This window comes from Ovis aries, chromosome 2 (genome assembly GCF_016772045.2).
Source record: "Ovis aries strain OAR_USU_Benz2616 breed Rambouillet chromosome 2, ARS-UI_Ramb_v3.0, whole genome shotgun sequence".
Taxonomy (NCBI): Eukaryota; Metazoa; Chordata; class Mammalia; order Artiodactyla; family Bovidae; genus Ovis; species Ovis aries.
In genome coordinates this window covers 67252945-67268892 of record NC_056055.1, presented here as the reverse complement: position 1 = coordinate 67268892, position 15948 = coordinate 67252945, and the positions used below count along the sequence as shown (strand labels likewise).

General features: G+C 48.5%; 1 protein-coding gene across 3 annotated transcripts in view; it reads right to left on the bottom strand.

Moving 5' to 3' along the window:
- Positions 1–10588: 10588 nt before the first annotated feature.
- The window catches only part of APBA1 (amyloid beta precursor protein binding family A member 1), a 233941-nt gene continuing 228581 nt past the window's right edge, over positions 10589–15948 (bottom strand). For all 3 annotated transcript variants that reach the window (XM_015093185.4, XM_042243368.2, XM_042243367.2), the window contains 2 exons: positions 14979–15119; positions 10589–14266 (listed from right to left, as the gene is read on the bottom strand). In XM_015093185.4, the coding sequence (XP_014948671.2) occupies positions 14195–14266; positions 14979–15119 (213 nt within the window). In that variant the 3' untranslated portion in view covers positions 10589–14194. The remainder of the gene's footprint in view (positions 14267–14978; positions 15120–15948) is intronic.

Sequence of the window (15948 nt, the reverse complement as noted above, 5' to 3'; positions counted from 1 at the left end):
TGTGAGAGTTGGACTGTGAAGAAGGCTGAGTGCTGAAGAATTGATGCTTTTAAACTGTGATGTTGGAGAAGACTCTTGAGAGTCCCTTGGACTGCAAGGAGATCCAACCAGTCCATTCTGAAGGAGATCAGCCCTGGGATTTCTTTGGAAGGAATGATGCTAAAGCTGAAACTCCAGTACTTTGGCCACCTCATGCGAAGAGTTGACTCATTGGAAAAGACTCTGATGCTGGGAGGGATTGGGGGCAGGAGGAGAAGGGGACGACCGAGGATGAGATGGCTGGATGGCATCACTGACTTGATGGACGTGAGTCTGAGTGAACTCCGGGAGTTGGTGATGGACGGGGAGGCCTGGCGTGCTGTGGTTCATGGGGTCGCAAGGAGTTGGACACGACTGAGTGACTGAACTGAACTGAGCTGAATTGATACATAACATGAAATTTACCTCTTTAACCATTTTTACATGTGAAGTTCTGTAGCATTAAGTATATTGCCATTGTTTTGCAACCATAAATTCCCACCATATCCAGAATTTTTCCTATCTTCCTAAATGGAAATTGCATATCCATTTAATAATAACTCCCCATTCTGCCCTCCCTCAGCACTTAGCAACCACTATTCTTCTTCCTGTGCTATGAATTTGTCTGCTGTAGATAGCTTATCTGAGTGGAGTCATACAATATTTTCTCCCTTTTGACTAGCTTATTTTACTTAGCATGATTGTCTTCAAGCATCATCCATATTGTAGCAGGTGTCAGAATTTGCTTCCTTAGCAAGGCTGTATAATATTCCATTTTATATGTATATGACACGTTGTTGATTCATTCATCCCTTGATAGACACTTGGGTGGTTTTCACTGATTTCTGTGTATACAGCTACTACCAACACGGGTGCACAAATATCCGTTGGAGCCCCTGCTTTTGATTCTTTTTCATGCTTTATTCTTCTGCATGGCTCTATTATCATCTAACAGTCCTCCTTCTCACCCCAACTAGAGATGCAAATGACTTCTGCTTAGAAAAGAGGATTCCAAAGGTGATAGTTATAGGGCCTTAAAGGACATTAACCAGTTTTATCTAACCTAGCAGTTTCATTCTAATTCCTTTTTTAAAAAAAGTATAAATATTTATTTCTTCAAAGTACTCTTTAAATCAGCTTTACCATCTTGTTTCATCATTAATGAGTTAATAAACATTTGATACATGTTCGTTCTATATTTGATACATGTTCATTCTGTATTTGCATGAGATTCAGATGTAGTTTAGTCTCTAAGTCATGTCCAACTTGTTTGCAACCTCATGAACTGTAGCCTACCAGGCTCCTCCGTCCATGACACACACACACACACACACACAGAGAGAGAGAGAGAGAGAGAGAGAGAGAGAGAAAGAAAGAGAGAGAGAGAGAGAGAGAGAGAGAAGGTTGCCATTTTCTTCTCCAGGGGATCTTCCTGACCCAGGGACCAAACCCAGGTCTCCTGCATTGCAGGCAGGTTCTTTATTATCTGAGCCACCAGATAAGTTGATATATGTATATATACTCTTTATACTTTGGTTTATCACAGGATATTGAACATGGTTCTCTGTGCTATATGGTAGACCTCGCTTATCTGTTAAACATATACTAGTTTGCATCTGCTAGTCCCAGCTTCGCGCGCCATCCCGCCGCCCTCCCCTCCCCCTTGGCAACCCCAGTGCTCTCCCAGCCCATGGTTCTGTTTCTGTTGCACAGGTTCGTTTGTGGCTTAGTTCAGATTCCACATACAAGTACGATATTTGTGTTTCTTTTTCTGACTAAATATGTCATTTAGTATAACCTAACTTTGCCTCCGTGTTTCTACAAATGGCATCATTTCATGTAAAAAATGTTCTTTATTGCAGTGTATTTGCTTTACAGTGTTGTGTTAGTTTCTGCTACACAGAAAACTGAATCAGCTATACACATCCTTGTATCCCCTTCTCTTTTGGGCTCCTTTCCCAGTTAGTCAACACAGAGCATTGAGGAGAGTTCTCTGTGCTAAACAGTAGGCCAACACTAGTTATCTATTTTATGCACAGCATCAGTACTGTATATATGTCAATCCCATCCTCAAAATTCATCCCACTCTCCCTTTCCCCCTCGGTATCCATCTACATCTGTGTCTCTCTTTCTTCATAGATAAGAACGTCTATACCAATTTTTTCCGATTCCACATATACGCATTAACATGCAGTATTTGTTTTTCTAACTTCACTGCTTGACAGTCTCTAGGTCCATCTATGTCTCTCCAAATGACCCAATCTCATTCCTCTTTATGGCTAATATTCCTTTGTATATATGAACCACATCTTTATCCATTGACGTGTCCGTGGACATTTAGGTTGCTTTCATGCCTTGGCTCCTGTGAACAGTGCCGCTGTGAACATAGAGGAATGCGTGTTATCTCTTTGGATTCGAGTTTTGTCTGGATATATGCCCAGCACAGGGCTTGCTGGACCATGCAGCAATTCTATTTTGAGTTTTCCGAGGAACTTCCATAGTGTTCTTCATAGTGGCCGCACCAACTCTGCACTGACCACCCACGGTGCAGGAAGATTCCCTTTTCTCTCCAGCGTTTGTTCCTTGAACAGTTTTTAACGATGGCCATTCTGCCTGGTGGCTCAGACGGTAAAGAATCTGCCTGCAATGCAGGAGACCCAGATCTGATCCCTGAGTTGGGAAGCTGTCCTGGAGAAGGGAATGGCTACCCACTCCGGTATTCTTACCTGGAAATTCCTTGGACAGAGGAGTCTGGTGGGGTACATTCCGTGGGGTCACAAGAGTCAGCCATGACTGAACGACTAACACACTTTTTAATCAGACTGATGTGAGTGGTACTTCGTTGTAGTGTTGACTGCATTTGAGAGTGAGATGTTTGACTTTTAAAAATTGATGCATTGACATTCCAGAAGTTTCTACTAGGAACTAAAATCGGCATTTGTGGGAAATTAAATGCTTTAGTAGTGCATACTACTACTACTACTAAGTCGCTTCAGTCGTGTCTGACTCTGTGCGACCTCATAGATGGCAGCCCACCAGGCTCCGCCATCCCTGGGATTCTCCAGGCAAGAATACTGGAGTGGGTTGCCATTTCCTTCTTCAATGCATGAAAGTGAAAAGTGAAAGTGAAGTCACTCAGTCATCTCCAACTCAGCGACCCCATGGACTGTAGCCCACCAGGCTCGTTCATACATGGGATTCTTCAGGCAAGAACACTGGAGTGGGTTGCCATTTCCTTCTCCAATGCATGAAAGTGAAAAGTGAAAGTGAAGTCGCTCAGTCGTCTCTGACTCTTAGCGACCCCATGGACTGCAGCCCACCAGGCTCCTCCATCCATGGGATTTTCCAGGCAAGAGTACTGGGATGGGGTGCCATTGCCTTCTCCCAAGCCAGGCTGGGGCTGCAGGTGTGCTGGGGTCCTCTCTCTAAGTGGAGCCACCATCAGTACATATGCCTACAGGGTCGGGGCCCTCCTGAGGTGGGGCCCTTGCTTGCACAGTCCAAGGATATGCAAATCCCACGGAGCTTATGAGGACCCGGATCTGTGGGGCCAGGAGAGAATGAGCCCCCTGACCCTCACACAGTCTGCACAAGGCAGACACCATTTTGCAGAGGAGGAAACAAGCTTTGAGGGGTTAAGGAACTGAGGTCATGGTGGTGTGAGGGGAAATGAGAGAGGACAGACTGAGATGAAGGTTCTGTGATGGTTCTCACATGAACGGTTCTGTGTGTGATGCAATGGTGGGTGGATTTTTTTCTGGGTTCCACAGTTACAGTGGAGATCAGCGCTGAGAGGGAAAAGTGTGAGGTCCTGTGTGTGGTAGAGGCAGCCTCACCCATGGGGGCAGACACCACCCGCAGGGCAAGGTGCACCTCCAGAGCTCTTGTGAGAGGAGCCAAAGGATAGGAGCCTTCAGCAGCTGCCGTCCCTCATCATCCTGGTGGCATGAGGCCTGCCAGGGGGTGGGCGTGCCGCCTTGTTGGGGAGAGAAATGCAAGAAAGAAGCTCTTTACCCCCCTTCCTCCCATGGGGTCTAGGCAAGAATGATTTCTCCTGCCCCATGCCAAGGGAGGGGACCCCAAAAGAATCACTTGTGAAGCTGGGGTGCTCGAACCCACCCCCCACACTGGTGACCATCTTATCTGAGGGACTGGCTGATGGGAGGCATTGTTGGTGGAGACAGTGTTCATGGGATGGCCACGTGAGAGGTTAAGGGTGCCTGGCCTTGTGCCCTCTGAGGGGTGAGGGGAATGGATGTCACTGAGCTTGTAGGCTGTTGGGACTAGGGGCTGCAGACTTGCTCAGGACAAAGCTCGGGTTGAAGATGGGTACACTTTGGAAAACTGTGGTTTGAGGGGCCAGTGCAGAGGATGGAGCCGAGGGCTGGAGGGGGCTGCTCATCACATGTCTCCGTTCAGCCCCTAGACAGTGAACTGGATCAGCAGAAGGACCCAGAGAGGGAGAGGCAGGTGACCTTGCCAAGAGCAACATCTGAAGTGGGGAAATCTGTCTAGCACCCACCCATGCCCTTCCTTAAGGGGTCTGTGCAGAGAGGGAGGGAGAGGGGGAAGCTAAGCCCTGCCCCCAGCACCTGGAGCCCAAGTCTAGCCCAAAGGTAGGGCAGCTTTTTGGTTTTTCTCTAAGATTAAAGTATAGTTGGTTTGCAATGTTGTGTTAATTACTGCTGTACAACAAAGTGAAACAGGTGTACATATGTGTACAGCCTTTTTTTCAGTCTTTTCCATTATGGTTTATCACAGGATGCTGAATATAGTCCTCTGTGCTATACAGGAGGGCCTTGTTGTTCATCCACTCTGTATATAAAAGCTTACATCTGCTAGCCCCAACCTCACACTCCATCCCTCCCCCAGCCCCCCACCCCGACCTTCGCAACCAGCAGTTGTTCCCTATGTCCGTGATTCTGTTTCTGATTTATAGATAGGTTCATTGTGTCATATTTTGGATTCCATGTATAGATAATATCATATGGTATTTCTTTCTGACTTACTCTTAGTACGATAAGCTCTGGTTGCATCTGTGTTGCTGCAAATGGCATTATCTGATCTTCTTTATGGCTGAGTAGTATTCCATTGTATGTATGAGCCACCTCTTTATTCATTTATCTGTCCAAGGACGTTTAGGTTGTTTCCATTTCTTGGCTATTGTGAGTAGTGCTGGTATGAACACAGGGGTGCATGTATCTTTTTGAATTTTAGTTTTGTCTGGATATGTGCCCAGGAGTGGGATTGCTGGATCATAATGGTAATTCTATGTAGTTTTCTGAGGCACCTCCATACATTTCTCCACAGTGGCTGCACCGACTTATATTCCCACCAACAGAGTAGGAGGGTTCCCTTTTCTCTCTACCCTCTCCAGCTTTTGTTATAGACTTTTTAATGATAGCCATTCTGCTTGGTGTGAGGTCATACCTTACTGTAGTTTTGACTTGTATCTCTCTAACAATTAGCAATGTTGAGTATCATTTTATATGCCTGTTAGTTAGTTATATTTCTTCTTTGGAAGTTTAGGTCTTCTGCCCATTTTTGGTTATGGTTGTTAGGTGCTTTTTTGTTTGTTTTTGTTGAGTTGTATGAGCTGTTTATATATTTTGGAAGTTAAACTCTTGTTGGTTGCATTATTTGCCAATATTCTCTCCCATTCCATAGGTTGTCTTTTCATTTTGTTTAAGGTTTCCTTTGACGTACAAGAGCTTGTAAGTGTATTAGGCCCCATTTGTTAATTTTTGCTTTATTTCTTTTGTCTTGGGAAACCTAAGAGCATACTGGTACAACTGATTTCAGAGAACATTCTGTCTACATTCTTTATGAGTTTTATGGTCTCATGTCTTAAGTTTAAGTGTTTAAGAGGTGGGACAGCTTTAACAAAATAGCCATTGAGGTTTGCAAAAGATAGGAACCTGGAAAGAAAATTCTAAGGACCAAAAGACCAAAAAATATAATGCTGAGTTCATCATTTGTGACAGAACCGGAAGCCCTAGCACAGTTGGGAGCAGCTGGAAAAATAAATGTGAGTCCTTGATTTCTGTGTCTCAGTTTCCTCATCTAGATAATGGGCACACTAGCTGAATCTACCTCTAGGAGGCGCTGTGGGGATTGTGTTAATCTGTGGAAAGTGTTGGAACATTGCCCGGTCCACATAGAAGGTGCTAAAAGATGGGCTATTTCTCATTCTCCAAGTCGTGACTTCCACACACATCAGTGAGATGTGTTTTCTCTCCACTTTCCTTGAAGCGGACATCTCTGTGTGATAAGATCGGCCTTCGGTGAGAGGGGACAATGGTGGGGAGAGGGCCCTAGGGCCAGGCTGCAGAAGGCTACCACAGGACCCCTGGTACAAGGCACAGTTCCATCCCAAAGGCTTGCAGCAGCCCTGACTCGCAGACCGTCAAGGACTGGACTGGGCTTTGCAGGAAGACTGGGCAGTGTGTCTACAGAGAAAAAGCCTGAAGGGCATTTTGCTTTAGAAACAGGACTAGATACTCTACTGGGGAACTGGATGCCCCCAACCCACCACTGGCAGCAGAAGGGTTACACACAGTGAGCTTCAGAAAGCAGAATTACAAAGAGCTCTGAAGAACACTCAGTTAGATGATGTCGGGGAGATGCTACGGGAAACATTTCCTTTTACACTCCCAGTGCAGGGGGCCCAGGTTTGAGCCTGGGTCCGGGCGGCCTGCATTGGGAATGTGGAGCCTTAGCCACTGAATCACCAGGGAGGTCCCTCAAGTGCTTTGGGATCCTCTTACCTCGTTCTTCCAGGCCTCCAGCACTCCATGCCTCTGCACAGAACGTTCTCACCAACCATGGTATCTGGCAAACTCGTATTGTGCCTTAAAAACTCTGCAGAAATATACCTCCTCCAAGAAGAGCTCCCTGACAGTTTCTCTCCAGGACCAGTTCTGTACTTTGTAAATGACTGCCTATATTGCACTTCCTGAGCCTCATGGACAGGATCTCTAATCTTAAGAACTGAGCCAAGCTGTGCCTATTTTATAAATGAAGAAATAGTGGCTCAGAGTAGTTAATTAACTTGCCCAGGGTCACACAGGGAGAATTTAAGTAATATAACAGCTAAGCTGTAGTTTACATCCCTGTCTGTGACTCTTCTAATCATAACCTGTCATGACTAGAAAGTTGAGAAAAATTAGGTCCCTATCCATACGCAACTATGTAGTGCAGGGGAAGAGAGCTGTCGTGTAGCTGGACAGCTGATGAGATGGCCAGTAGGAGCAGAGCGTGCAGTGGGCTCTGGGAAAGCGGTGCAGAGTAGTGACGAGGCTGTGCTGCTCGCCTTCTTCCTCCTCTCTTTCTCATGATGGCATCCTCAGCCCTCCAGGCATGGCTTCTCCCAGCCTAGCAGGAGGGCTGGTGAACCAGCAGTTTGCTGTGCTTTTCTGTCTCGCTTTCACAAAGGCTCTGGAGGTGGCCCAAGGCTGAGGTCACAGCAGTGCTGAGCCTGTCTCCAGGCTGCCCCCAGCCTGGCCAGTAAGGAGAGGATGCTCCCCTCACCCCAAGGGTCAGCAGCTGGGATTAGACCAAGGAGCGGGAGCCTGGGAGCCAGGGAGTGCGGATCTAGCTGACTACTCACTGTATGGCTTTCTGTGAGTCTTATTCTTCTTTAGGACATTTGTTTCCTTATTTGGAAAACAAGGGGCTTCCCTCAATTACTATCTGAGATCCTAGCTTGTCTGGATTTGGTATTTCCAAGGTTATCGGGCACAAGAGGGTGCCAAATCCTAGCTCTTACTAGTGACGAGAGCTCAGAGGAGCTGATGAGGAGTGTGAGCTGAGTGTGATGCAGTGTGTGGGTTTGAGTGGAAGCAAAACCACTCAAGGGGAGTGTGTGCGTGTGCATGTGTGCATGACCAGAGTTCTTCCACCACCGACATTTACCACCATCACACCCCACCCCCTGCCTTCCTCTCCAGCCGCTTGCTGCCTCCCTCTCTGCTCCAGCAGCACTGGCCCCCGGCTCTCCCTCAGGCCTGTGTGCTGTCGCTGCAGCTCGGAACCCTCATCCCTAGACCTCCACAGGGCCCCTCTTCCTCTCACTGAGGCCTTCTCTAACTATCCCATGGAAAATAGTACCTTTAAACTCATTCCATGTATGTGCACTTTTCTTTAGAAAAATTTGGTAAAATATAATACGTAATTTACCTTTTCAAGTATTTTTAAGGTTAAAATTCTGAGGCATTAAGTAAATTCTCATTGTTGTGCAACTATAACCACCACCCATGTCCAGAATATTCTCCATCTTCCTAAATGGAAACTATATCCATTAAACAATAGCTCCCCATTCTGCCCTCCTTCAGCCCTTAGCAACCACCATTCTTCTTCCTGTGTATATGAATGTATGTACTCTAGATAGCTCATGTAAGTTGAATCATACAATATTTGTTCCTTTTTGACTAGCTTATTTTACTTAGCATGTTTATCTTCAAACATCAACATGTGTCAGAATTTGCTTATTAAGGCTGTATAATTGTCCATTTTATATGCATACATCTTGGGTATTCATTCATCCCTTGATAGATTTGGTTGCTTCCAGTGTGACTACTGGGTATTAAGTTGCTATGTACACGGGTGCACAAATATCTGTTGGAGCCCCTGCTTTTGATTCTTTTTCGTGCTTTGTTCTTCTGCATGGCTTTTATTATCATCAAACAGTCCTCCCTGTACCCCCAACTAGAGATGCAAATGATTTCTGCTTAGAAAAGAAGATTCCAAAGGTGACAGTTATAGGGCCTTAAAGGACATTAACCAATTATACCTAACCTAGAGGTTTCATTCTAAGTCCTTTTAAAAAACTTAATACTTAGCTCTTCAAAATACTCTTTCCATCTTACCTGTTTCATCAATTCAGTTCAGTCGCTCAGTCATATTTGACTCTTTGTGACCCCATGAATCGCAGCACGCCAGGCCTCCCTGTCCATCACCAACACCCGTAGTTCACTCAAACTCATCCATCGAGTCGGTGATGCCATCCAGCCATCTCATCCTCTGTCGTCCCCTTCTCCTCCTGCCCCCAATCCCTCCCAGCATCGGTCTTTTCCAATGAGTCAACTCTTCGCATGAGGTGGCCAAAGTATTAGAGTTTCAGCTTTAGCATCAGTCCTTCCAATGAACACCCAGGGCTGATCTCCTTCAGGATGGACTGGTTGGATCTCCTTGCAGTCCAAGGGACTCTCAAGAGTCTTCTCCAACACCACAGTTCAAAAGCATCATTTCTTTGGCGCTCAGCTTTCTTCACAGTCCAACTCTCACATCCATACATGACCACTGGAAAACCATAGCCTTGACTAGATGGACCTTAGTCGGCAAAGTAACGTCTCTGCTTTTCAATATGCTATCTAGGTTGGTCCTTTCCTTCCAAGGAGTAAGCGTCTTTTAATTTCATGGCTGCAGTCACCATCTGCAGTGATTTTGGAGCCCCCCCCAAAATAAAGTCTGACACTGTTTCCCCATCTATTTCCCATGAAGTGATGGGACCAGATGCCATGATCTTCATTTTCTGAATGTTGAGCTTTAAGCCAACTTTTTCACTCCCCTCCGTCACTTTCATCAAGAAGCTTTTTAGTTCCTCTTCACTTTCTGCCATAACAGGGATGTTATCTGCATATCTGAGGTTATTGATATTTCTCCCGGCAATCTTGATTCCATCTTGTGCTTTCTCCAGCCCAGCGTTTCTCATGATGTACTCTGCATAGAAGTTAAATAAGCAGGGTGACAATATACAGCCTTGTTGTATTCCTTTCCCAATTTGGAACCAGTCTGTTGTTCCGTGTCCAGTTCTAACTGTTGCTTCCTGACCTACATATAGGTTTCTCAAGAGGCAGGTCAGGTGGTCTGGTATTCCCATCTCTTTCAGAATTTTCCAGTTTATTGTGATCCACACAGTCAAAGGCTTTGGCATAGTCAATGAAGCAGAAATAGATGTTTTTCTGGAACTCTCTTGCTTTTTCAGTGACCCAGCGGATGTTATCAATTAGTGAGTTAATGAATCTTTGATACATGTTCATTCTATATTTGTATGAGTCAGATTTTTGTTATCATTTACAATGTTGATTTTTGCTGTGCAGCATGGTTCAGTTATTGTTCCGTCGCCAAGTCGTGTCAGACTCTTGCCACTCCGTGGACTGCAGCCTGCCAGGCTCCTCTGTCCTCTGTGATGGCGCGGGGGATGGGACAGGGAACTTTTCCTTCTGCAGTCCACTTAAGCAGGGCTACCTCCCCTCCCTGGAGATTTCTTGGGGGAGGTAATTCACTTCTACTTCCCTTCCCTCATGGAGAAGCCCTGAGGGTTCCTGTGTCCCATTCAGTGTGCTCCCAGGAGATCGACGAGACAGTGGACTTTCTGCTTTACCAGCTGACGCAGCTGCTTTTGTTTTCTAGCCGAGTTGATTCACAGAACCTGCCCGTTTAGGCAACGGGCTCTGAGCACTGAGCAGGCCCCATGGGATGAGTAGGAGGTGGCCTTTGGGATGATGACATCTTTCCCCCACTGTCAGTCTTGTCCCTCCCCTGAAACATGAAGACGCTCAGCCAGGGCCAAGAGGTGACGTTCTTGTTTATTGTTGCGGCAACTCTTACAGACATTAGCGTTCAGTTAAATAAAGGAAGAGAACACATTAAATACATCACAACCCCCAAAACAGTACGGAGGAGGGGAGGGCGGGCCAGCCCAGTGACCAGACTGTCAGGGGAAATACATTCAGTGGGTGTGCGGCATCAACATTCCAGGCTCACGTGTATATATATCTTATTTATATATATTTATAATTATATATAGAGATCATTGAGTTTTGTGTATACAAAGAACCATATTGTTACAAATACAATACTATACTCTCCCAACGCTTTACAATAAGCTCTATTTCACCCTCTTTACAGAACAATAGTACAAGTCCAAACTCTAGGGGCTGTGCTGAGTATGCACAAGGAGTATTCTTCCCACACAGTCCTCACCATGGCCTTGACGGAGGGTCGGGACGTAAGATCAGGGTTGTGTGTCCAAGTTGGCCTCAACCAGGGAAGGGGCAGACGGACATGAAACTCAAACCAGCAAGTGGCCTTGGGAGCGGGAGAGTAAACACGCCTCAGAGGAGGTGCCCCTAATTGTAAACATTGGCAACAGCCTCACTGCTGGGCTCGGGGGCGGGTCTTATCTGTGTGCAGATGGGGTGGCGGGTGTGACCGGGATAGCGGGAGCGATGGGGAGGTAGTAGGTTACTCTGGGACTCTCTGAGGCCGGGGCTGATGGGCAATGTTGAGAATGCAGACCCGGATGCAGGGACTCAGAGTCCAGCGCCCTGTGATGGGCTCCAGGCCTAGGGGAGCAGGCTCTAGGCACTGGTCTCTGGGGGCTTCATCCTCTCGTGAACCCAAGGCTGAGGGTGGCTCCCTGAAATGGTCACATTTGAGAAGGCAGAGGCAGGGCAGGTTCTGGCGCATCCTGGCTGGACCAGGAAGAGTAGATGGATCTGGGAATCTATCCCCAAAGCTGAGTCACCAGCACGTCCAAGCCAAGTGGCAAAAGTGGCTTTTTGCCTAGGGCCATGTTTGGGAAGGCTGCTCTGTACATAGTCTTCACCATTACACAGGGTTTTCAGATATTTACATATGTAACTATCTATACTGGGATGTTAGAGGGAAACAGGCCATCACTTCCCGTGAGACTTCCCAAATAGTTACTGTTAAGATCCTGCCTCTTGGTTAACTTCTGAAGATGGGCTGACTCCCCTCAGGCAGCCAGGCAGGGAAGAATACACTACAGCTGACTGAACCTCCACCAAGTTAGAGATCTGGCTCTCCGGACAGGAGGAGCCACTCTTACTGACACAAAGGTATGTGGTGAGATAATCTTATACTGAAACGTTAGTCTCCTAGGACAGTTTACCAAACTGGCAAAAACACCCATCAGACTTTCTAGATTTCTGTGCAGTAGCAATAGAAGTGTAGCCTGCCTCCTCCTCTCCTTTGGGTGAAGACACTGCATTGTAATGACTTGGGGGGCTGCACAGAGATGTGCTGGCGGGGTTCCTGTCCAGTGGCCGATCACTGACGCCTCTGAATGGGTGTGGGGGCAGGCGGCTCAAGAGTTCACTTGGGAGAAAACGGCACGAGCCTCTCCTGGTTATATCCCAATACCACCCAGAATGCTGCATGCCTGTTTTACCCACTCTCTCTGGCAAAGGTAAGGTGAACTCAGGACTCTTTAGTATTTAATTGTATGTCATCAGACACTACAGTTTGGTAAATGGTACTGAGGTTCATGGCTCCTCATGTTGGGGCTGGTCTCCTGCTTAGCAACAGTGAGCTAATTGTCCTCAAAAGTTTTCCAGGGGTCCCATACTGCCCACCTTGGACCCTTGGAGAAGGGGCAGCCCCTTCCCGGGGTAATGTGTGGGCAGCATGGCCCCTCTTTGGCAGGGTCTGACCCATGGTCATACTGGGAGTCCAGCCACTAACACCACTGAAGCACCTGGCTTTCCTGCCTAAGCAGAAAACTCAGCACAGAGATCCCAGACTGCACAACCTCTCTGGCAGAAGTCTCTCGTTCCCAGTCTTTTCTCATTCACTTTCTCCCTCCCTGAAATCCCTCTGTTCGAGGTATAACTCCACACTACCCAACATGTGCTCACCAGGTTGCTATTTCCACAGACACAACATAAATAGCCCAGATGTTGAGAACAGGGACTATAATAATATCACAAAATAGTTTCTCTTACCCTGTCTCTGTGGAGGTCACAAACGGAACAAAAACGAAAACCAAACGAAGCCACACCCCACCCACATGGAAACAAAAGTGCTCTTTGGACCAAGAGTAAGTGAAGACTGGCTCAGAATCATGGTATTACAAAAACATCTGCACTGAACTGCGGCGAACGAAACCCACGGACGTGAGGCACCTGATGGGAACACGTAACATCCCACACTAAGTAAAAGCTTTTTCAGGCCCCCGAGGCAGCAAGATGTTTTTGGAATTCATCTGGGGATCCTTAGGCATCGCTTGAGGTCACGACTGTCCCCTTAGTTTGGTGGTCTATGTACCGTGCTGGCCTCTCAAATGTCACATCCTGCCTCGTAGTCCTGAGAAGAGGAGGCTGGTCCCACCTTGGACCAGGAAGCCTAACACGATCACACCAGGTTCCTCATCTTCAAGGGGAGCAGTCCATCCTGTCCAGACTCCCAGTGTGTGTGGGGTGTGTGTGTTGGGGTGGGGGGTGCATGGGAGTCCACCAGAACCCCCTGAGCCAAGGAGCTGCTGGCAGGGCCAGACCTCAGCCTCAGAGGGCTGTCTCTCTCCGGGCAGGGCTCACCAGCCCCTGTGGCCCTCACCTGTGGGGGAAGGGGCCTCAGAGAGAGGCCATGTGGGTTTTCCAGGGGCTCTGGCTGCCTCACTGGTGGTGGGTAGGAGGGCAGTGTGGAATATATGCAAGTGAGACGTGTGTACGTATGTGTGGTGTAGAAGGCGGCAGAAGTACCTGCCTGTGTTTATCTAACAGTTGGTAACTGCGGGAATCGCCCAGTTCTCTGCACAGGTATCTGCGTCCCAGTAGTTCCCCTTCTATCCCGGGGTGAAAAGGTTCACATTAGAAAATACAATTATGTTGAAACTAAAACTGGCTATAGAAGAGGCATAAGGTTGGCTCAGAAATTCTGGGAGGAAATAGTGTATGATGCCCCAAGCACCCGGTGGGCCGGCCCCCCATTACTACCATATTCCCATGAAGCGACTGGAAGAGAGCAGAGATCGGCCACTGGATCGTAGGCACTGCGGAATGGGCTTCTTCACCGTCCCTAGGGGCTCCTCCGAAGAGGTCTGCACCTCTTGGAAAGGGAGGGTGCGGGGTGGTGACAACCCTCCTCAGGCCCCCTCCTGCAAGGGCCCTTCCGGAAGGTCCTCGGCAGATTCTGGGTGGCTTTGACCTGCTCTCCAGCCTCAAAGGAGTGTATACGAAACTTCCCTGGCATTTAAAACAAACAAAGCAACCCGGGGAGAGAGAGAGGGAGGTCGCTGCGGATTCTCTTCCTCCGGTTCGAACCGAGTGCTGGGCGTGAGAGGGGAAGGTCCCGGTGGGCACACAGAAGCAGCACGAGAAACACAACCACAAGTGAGGAGGGGCCTCCATGCATGCCGCCGCGGGGCGCGGCCTCAGATGTAGACGGGCTGCTCCTGGGCTGTCAGCAGTCTGTACATGGCAGCCGGCATCGTCTTCATGTGGATCTGTGGGCAGAAAGACATGTCAGCGGCGGGCTGGCGCTCCGGAGCTGTGTGGGGGCAGCCGCACGGCTGGGGCGCCTTTCAAGGTACACCCCTCTTCCCCCCTCCCCCCATTTCTAACTTGACCCAGGCAGCCTCCAGGAAGAGCAGAATCCATGAGCTTTCTAAAACATTAGGGGTGACAGTGGAGACTGGAAACCAGTATGCTCTACTTTCCCCAAAGCTCTAGCTCTCACCAGGCTTTGGCTTTTCTTCTCTTTTTTTTTTTTAGGAGAAACCTCCTTAAAACAGGAGGACAACTGTGGGGTTTTGGCTGCTCCTGCCTCCCTCCCTCCCCCAGCAGTTCAGACCCCTGTTCAGCCTGGCCATACCAGGGAGCTGCGGATTTGACTTGAATCTGAGACTTTAATCTTGCAGGCTCATTTGGTGGGATTAGCTGGGAAAAATGGAGAAAACTGGGTAGCCACAGAGAGAATATGCCCAGATTAGAGAACTAGAAGAGAAGGTGGGTAGATGCTGTCGGAGGAGAAGGCTGAGGGGATGTGATGATGTTTTTGAGGAATAGCTCTCAGACAACCACTTGTTACTGGGTTTCAATTCTGGTCCAAGACAGTTTGGTTGTGGAGACGTGTTCAGGATATGGAAGAACTCTCAGGAGGGCTTCCTGGCTGGGACGAGGGGAGCCGGGGGACTCCCACCCAGGCTCCTCCCCTACCTCCCCCACGGCGTTGGAGAGGACGTGGACGATCTTCTCATGTGGGGTGGCCACCACGCTCTGCCCGTTGATTTCAATGATGCGGTGTCCCACGCGGACGCCTCCTCTCTCTGCTATTCCCCCTCGCATGAGGCTGCAGATCTGTCAGAGTCGAAGGCCAAATTTAGCCAGAGGCCAAGTGACCCATCCTGGGGGGGCACTGCCTGCTAGGAAACCCACTGGGGCAGGAGAGTGTCTTTTCTGGAATTTTCCACCCCCAGTGCTCTCATCTCTGAGAAGCTGCCATGGTCAGGCTTTGGACGTTTACATCTTTGTTTCTACAAGTGAGAGGGCTCTGGAGCCCCAGACGGCCCCCCTGTGTTCACACACTCTGCACAGGGAAGGCAGCACGTCCCCGGATCTCACGGCACCGTGAGTTCAGACTACTTTCACCCAAGCTCAGCTTCGGTAAAAAGAGCTGTCTGGGCCTGTCACAGAGCTGCCAGTGTTTTCAGACTGTCAGACGTAGGTTAGTATTATCTGGGACTCAAACACTGAACTGTGTGATGCTAGCAGCTGGCTTTTTAGGGTCAGTTACCTGACTTACGCTGGGGCTAGAACCTGCTAGAACCCCACTGTGTGTGCCACAGTTTGGCCAACTGGAGGGCAGAAGCTCATCGGCCTTTTCAACTCAGTGGTCCTTGTTCCACTCCCCGTTGGCAGAAATGCTAACGTGGCTGTTTCCTGTCTCAGTGCAGCCAGGCACGGTGGTGGGCAGAGGCTGGAGGCCGGGGGAGGGCTCTGGCCTGCACACGGCAGCCGCAGGCACCCCACCTCACCCACAAAGCAGGTGGAATTGTCCCAGAGGAACAGGGCTGACTTTTCACTCCTGACTGTGCACCTTTCTCTAAAAGCCTATGCAGATGACACTGCCTCAGCTCGGGACAACATGCTTTCTGTGTCTGTGGGGACCCTTCAGCCTGTCAGGTAC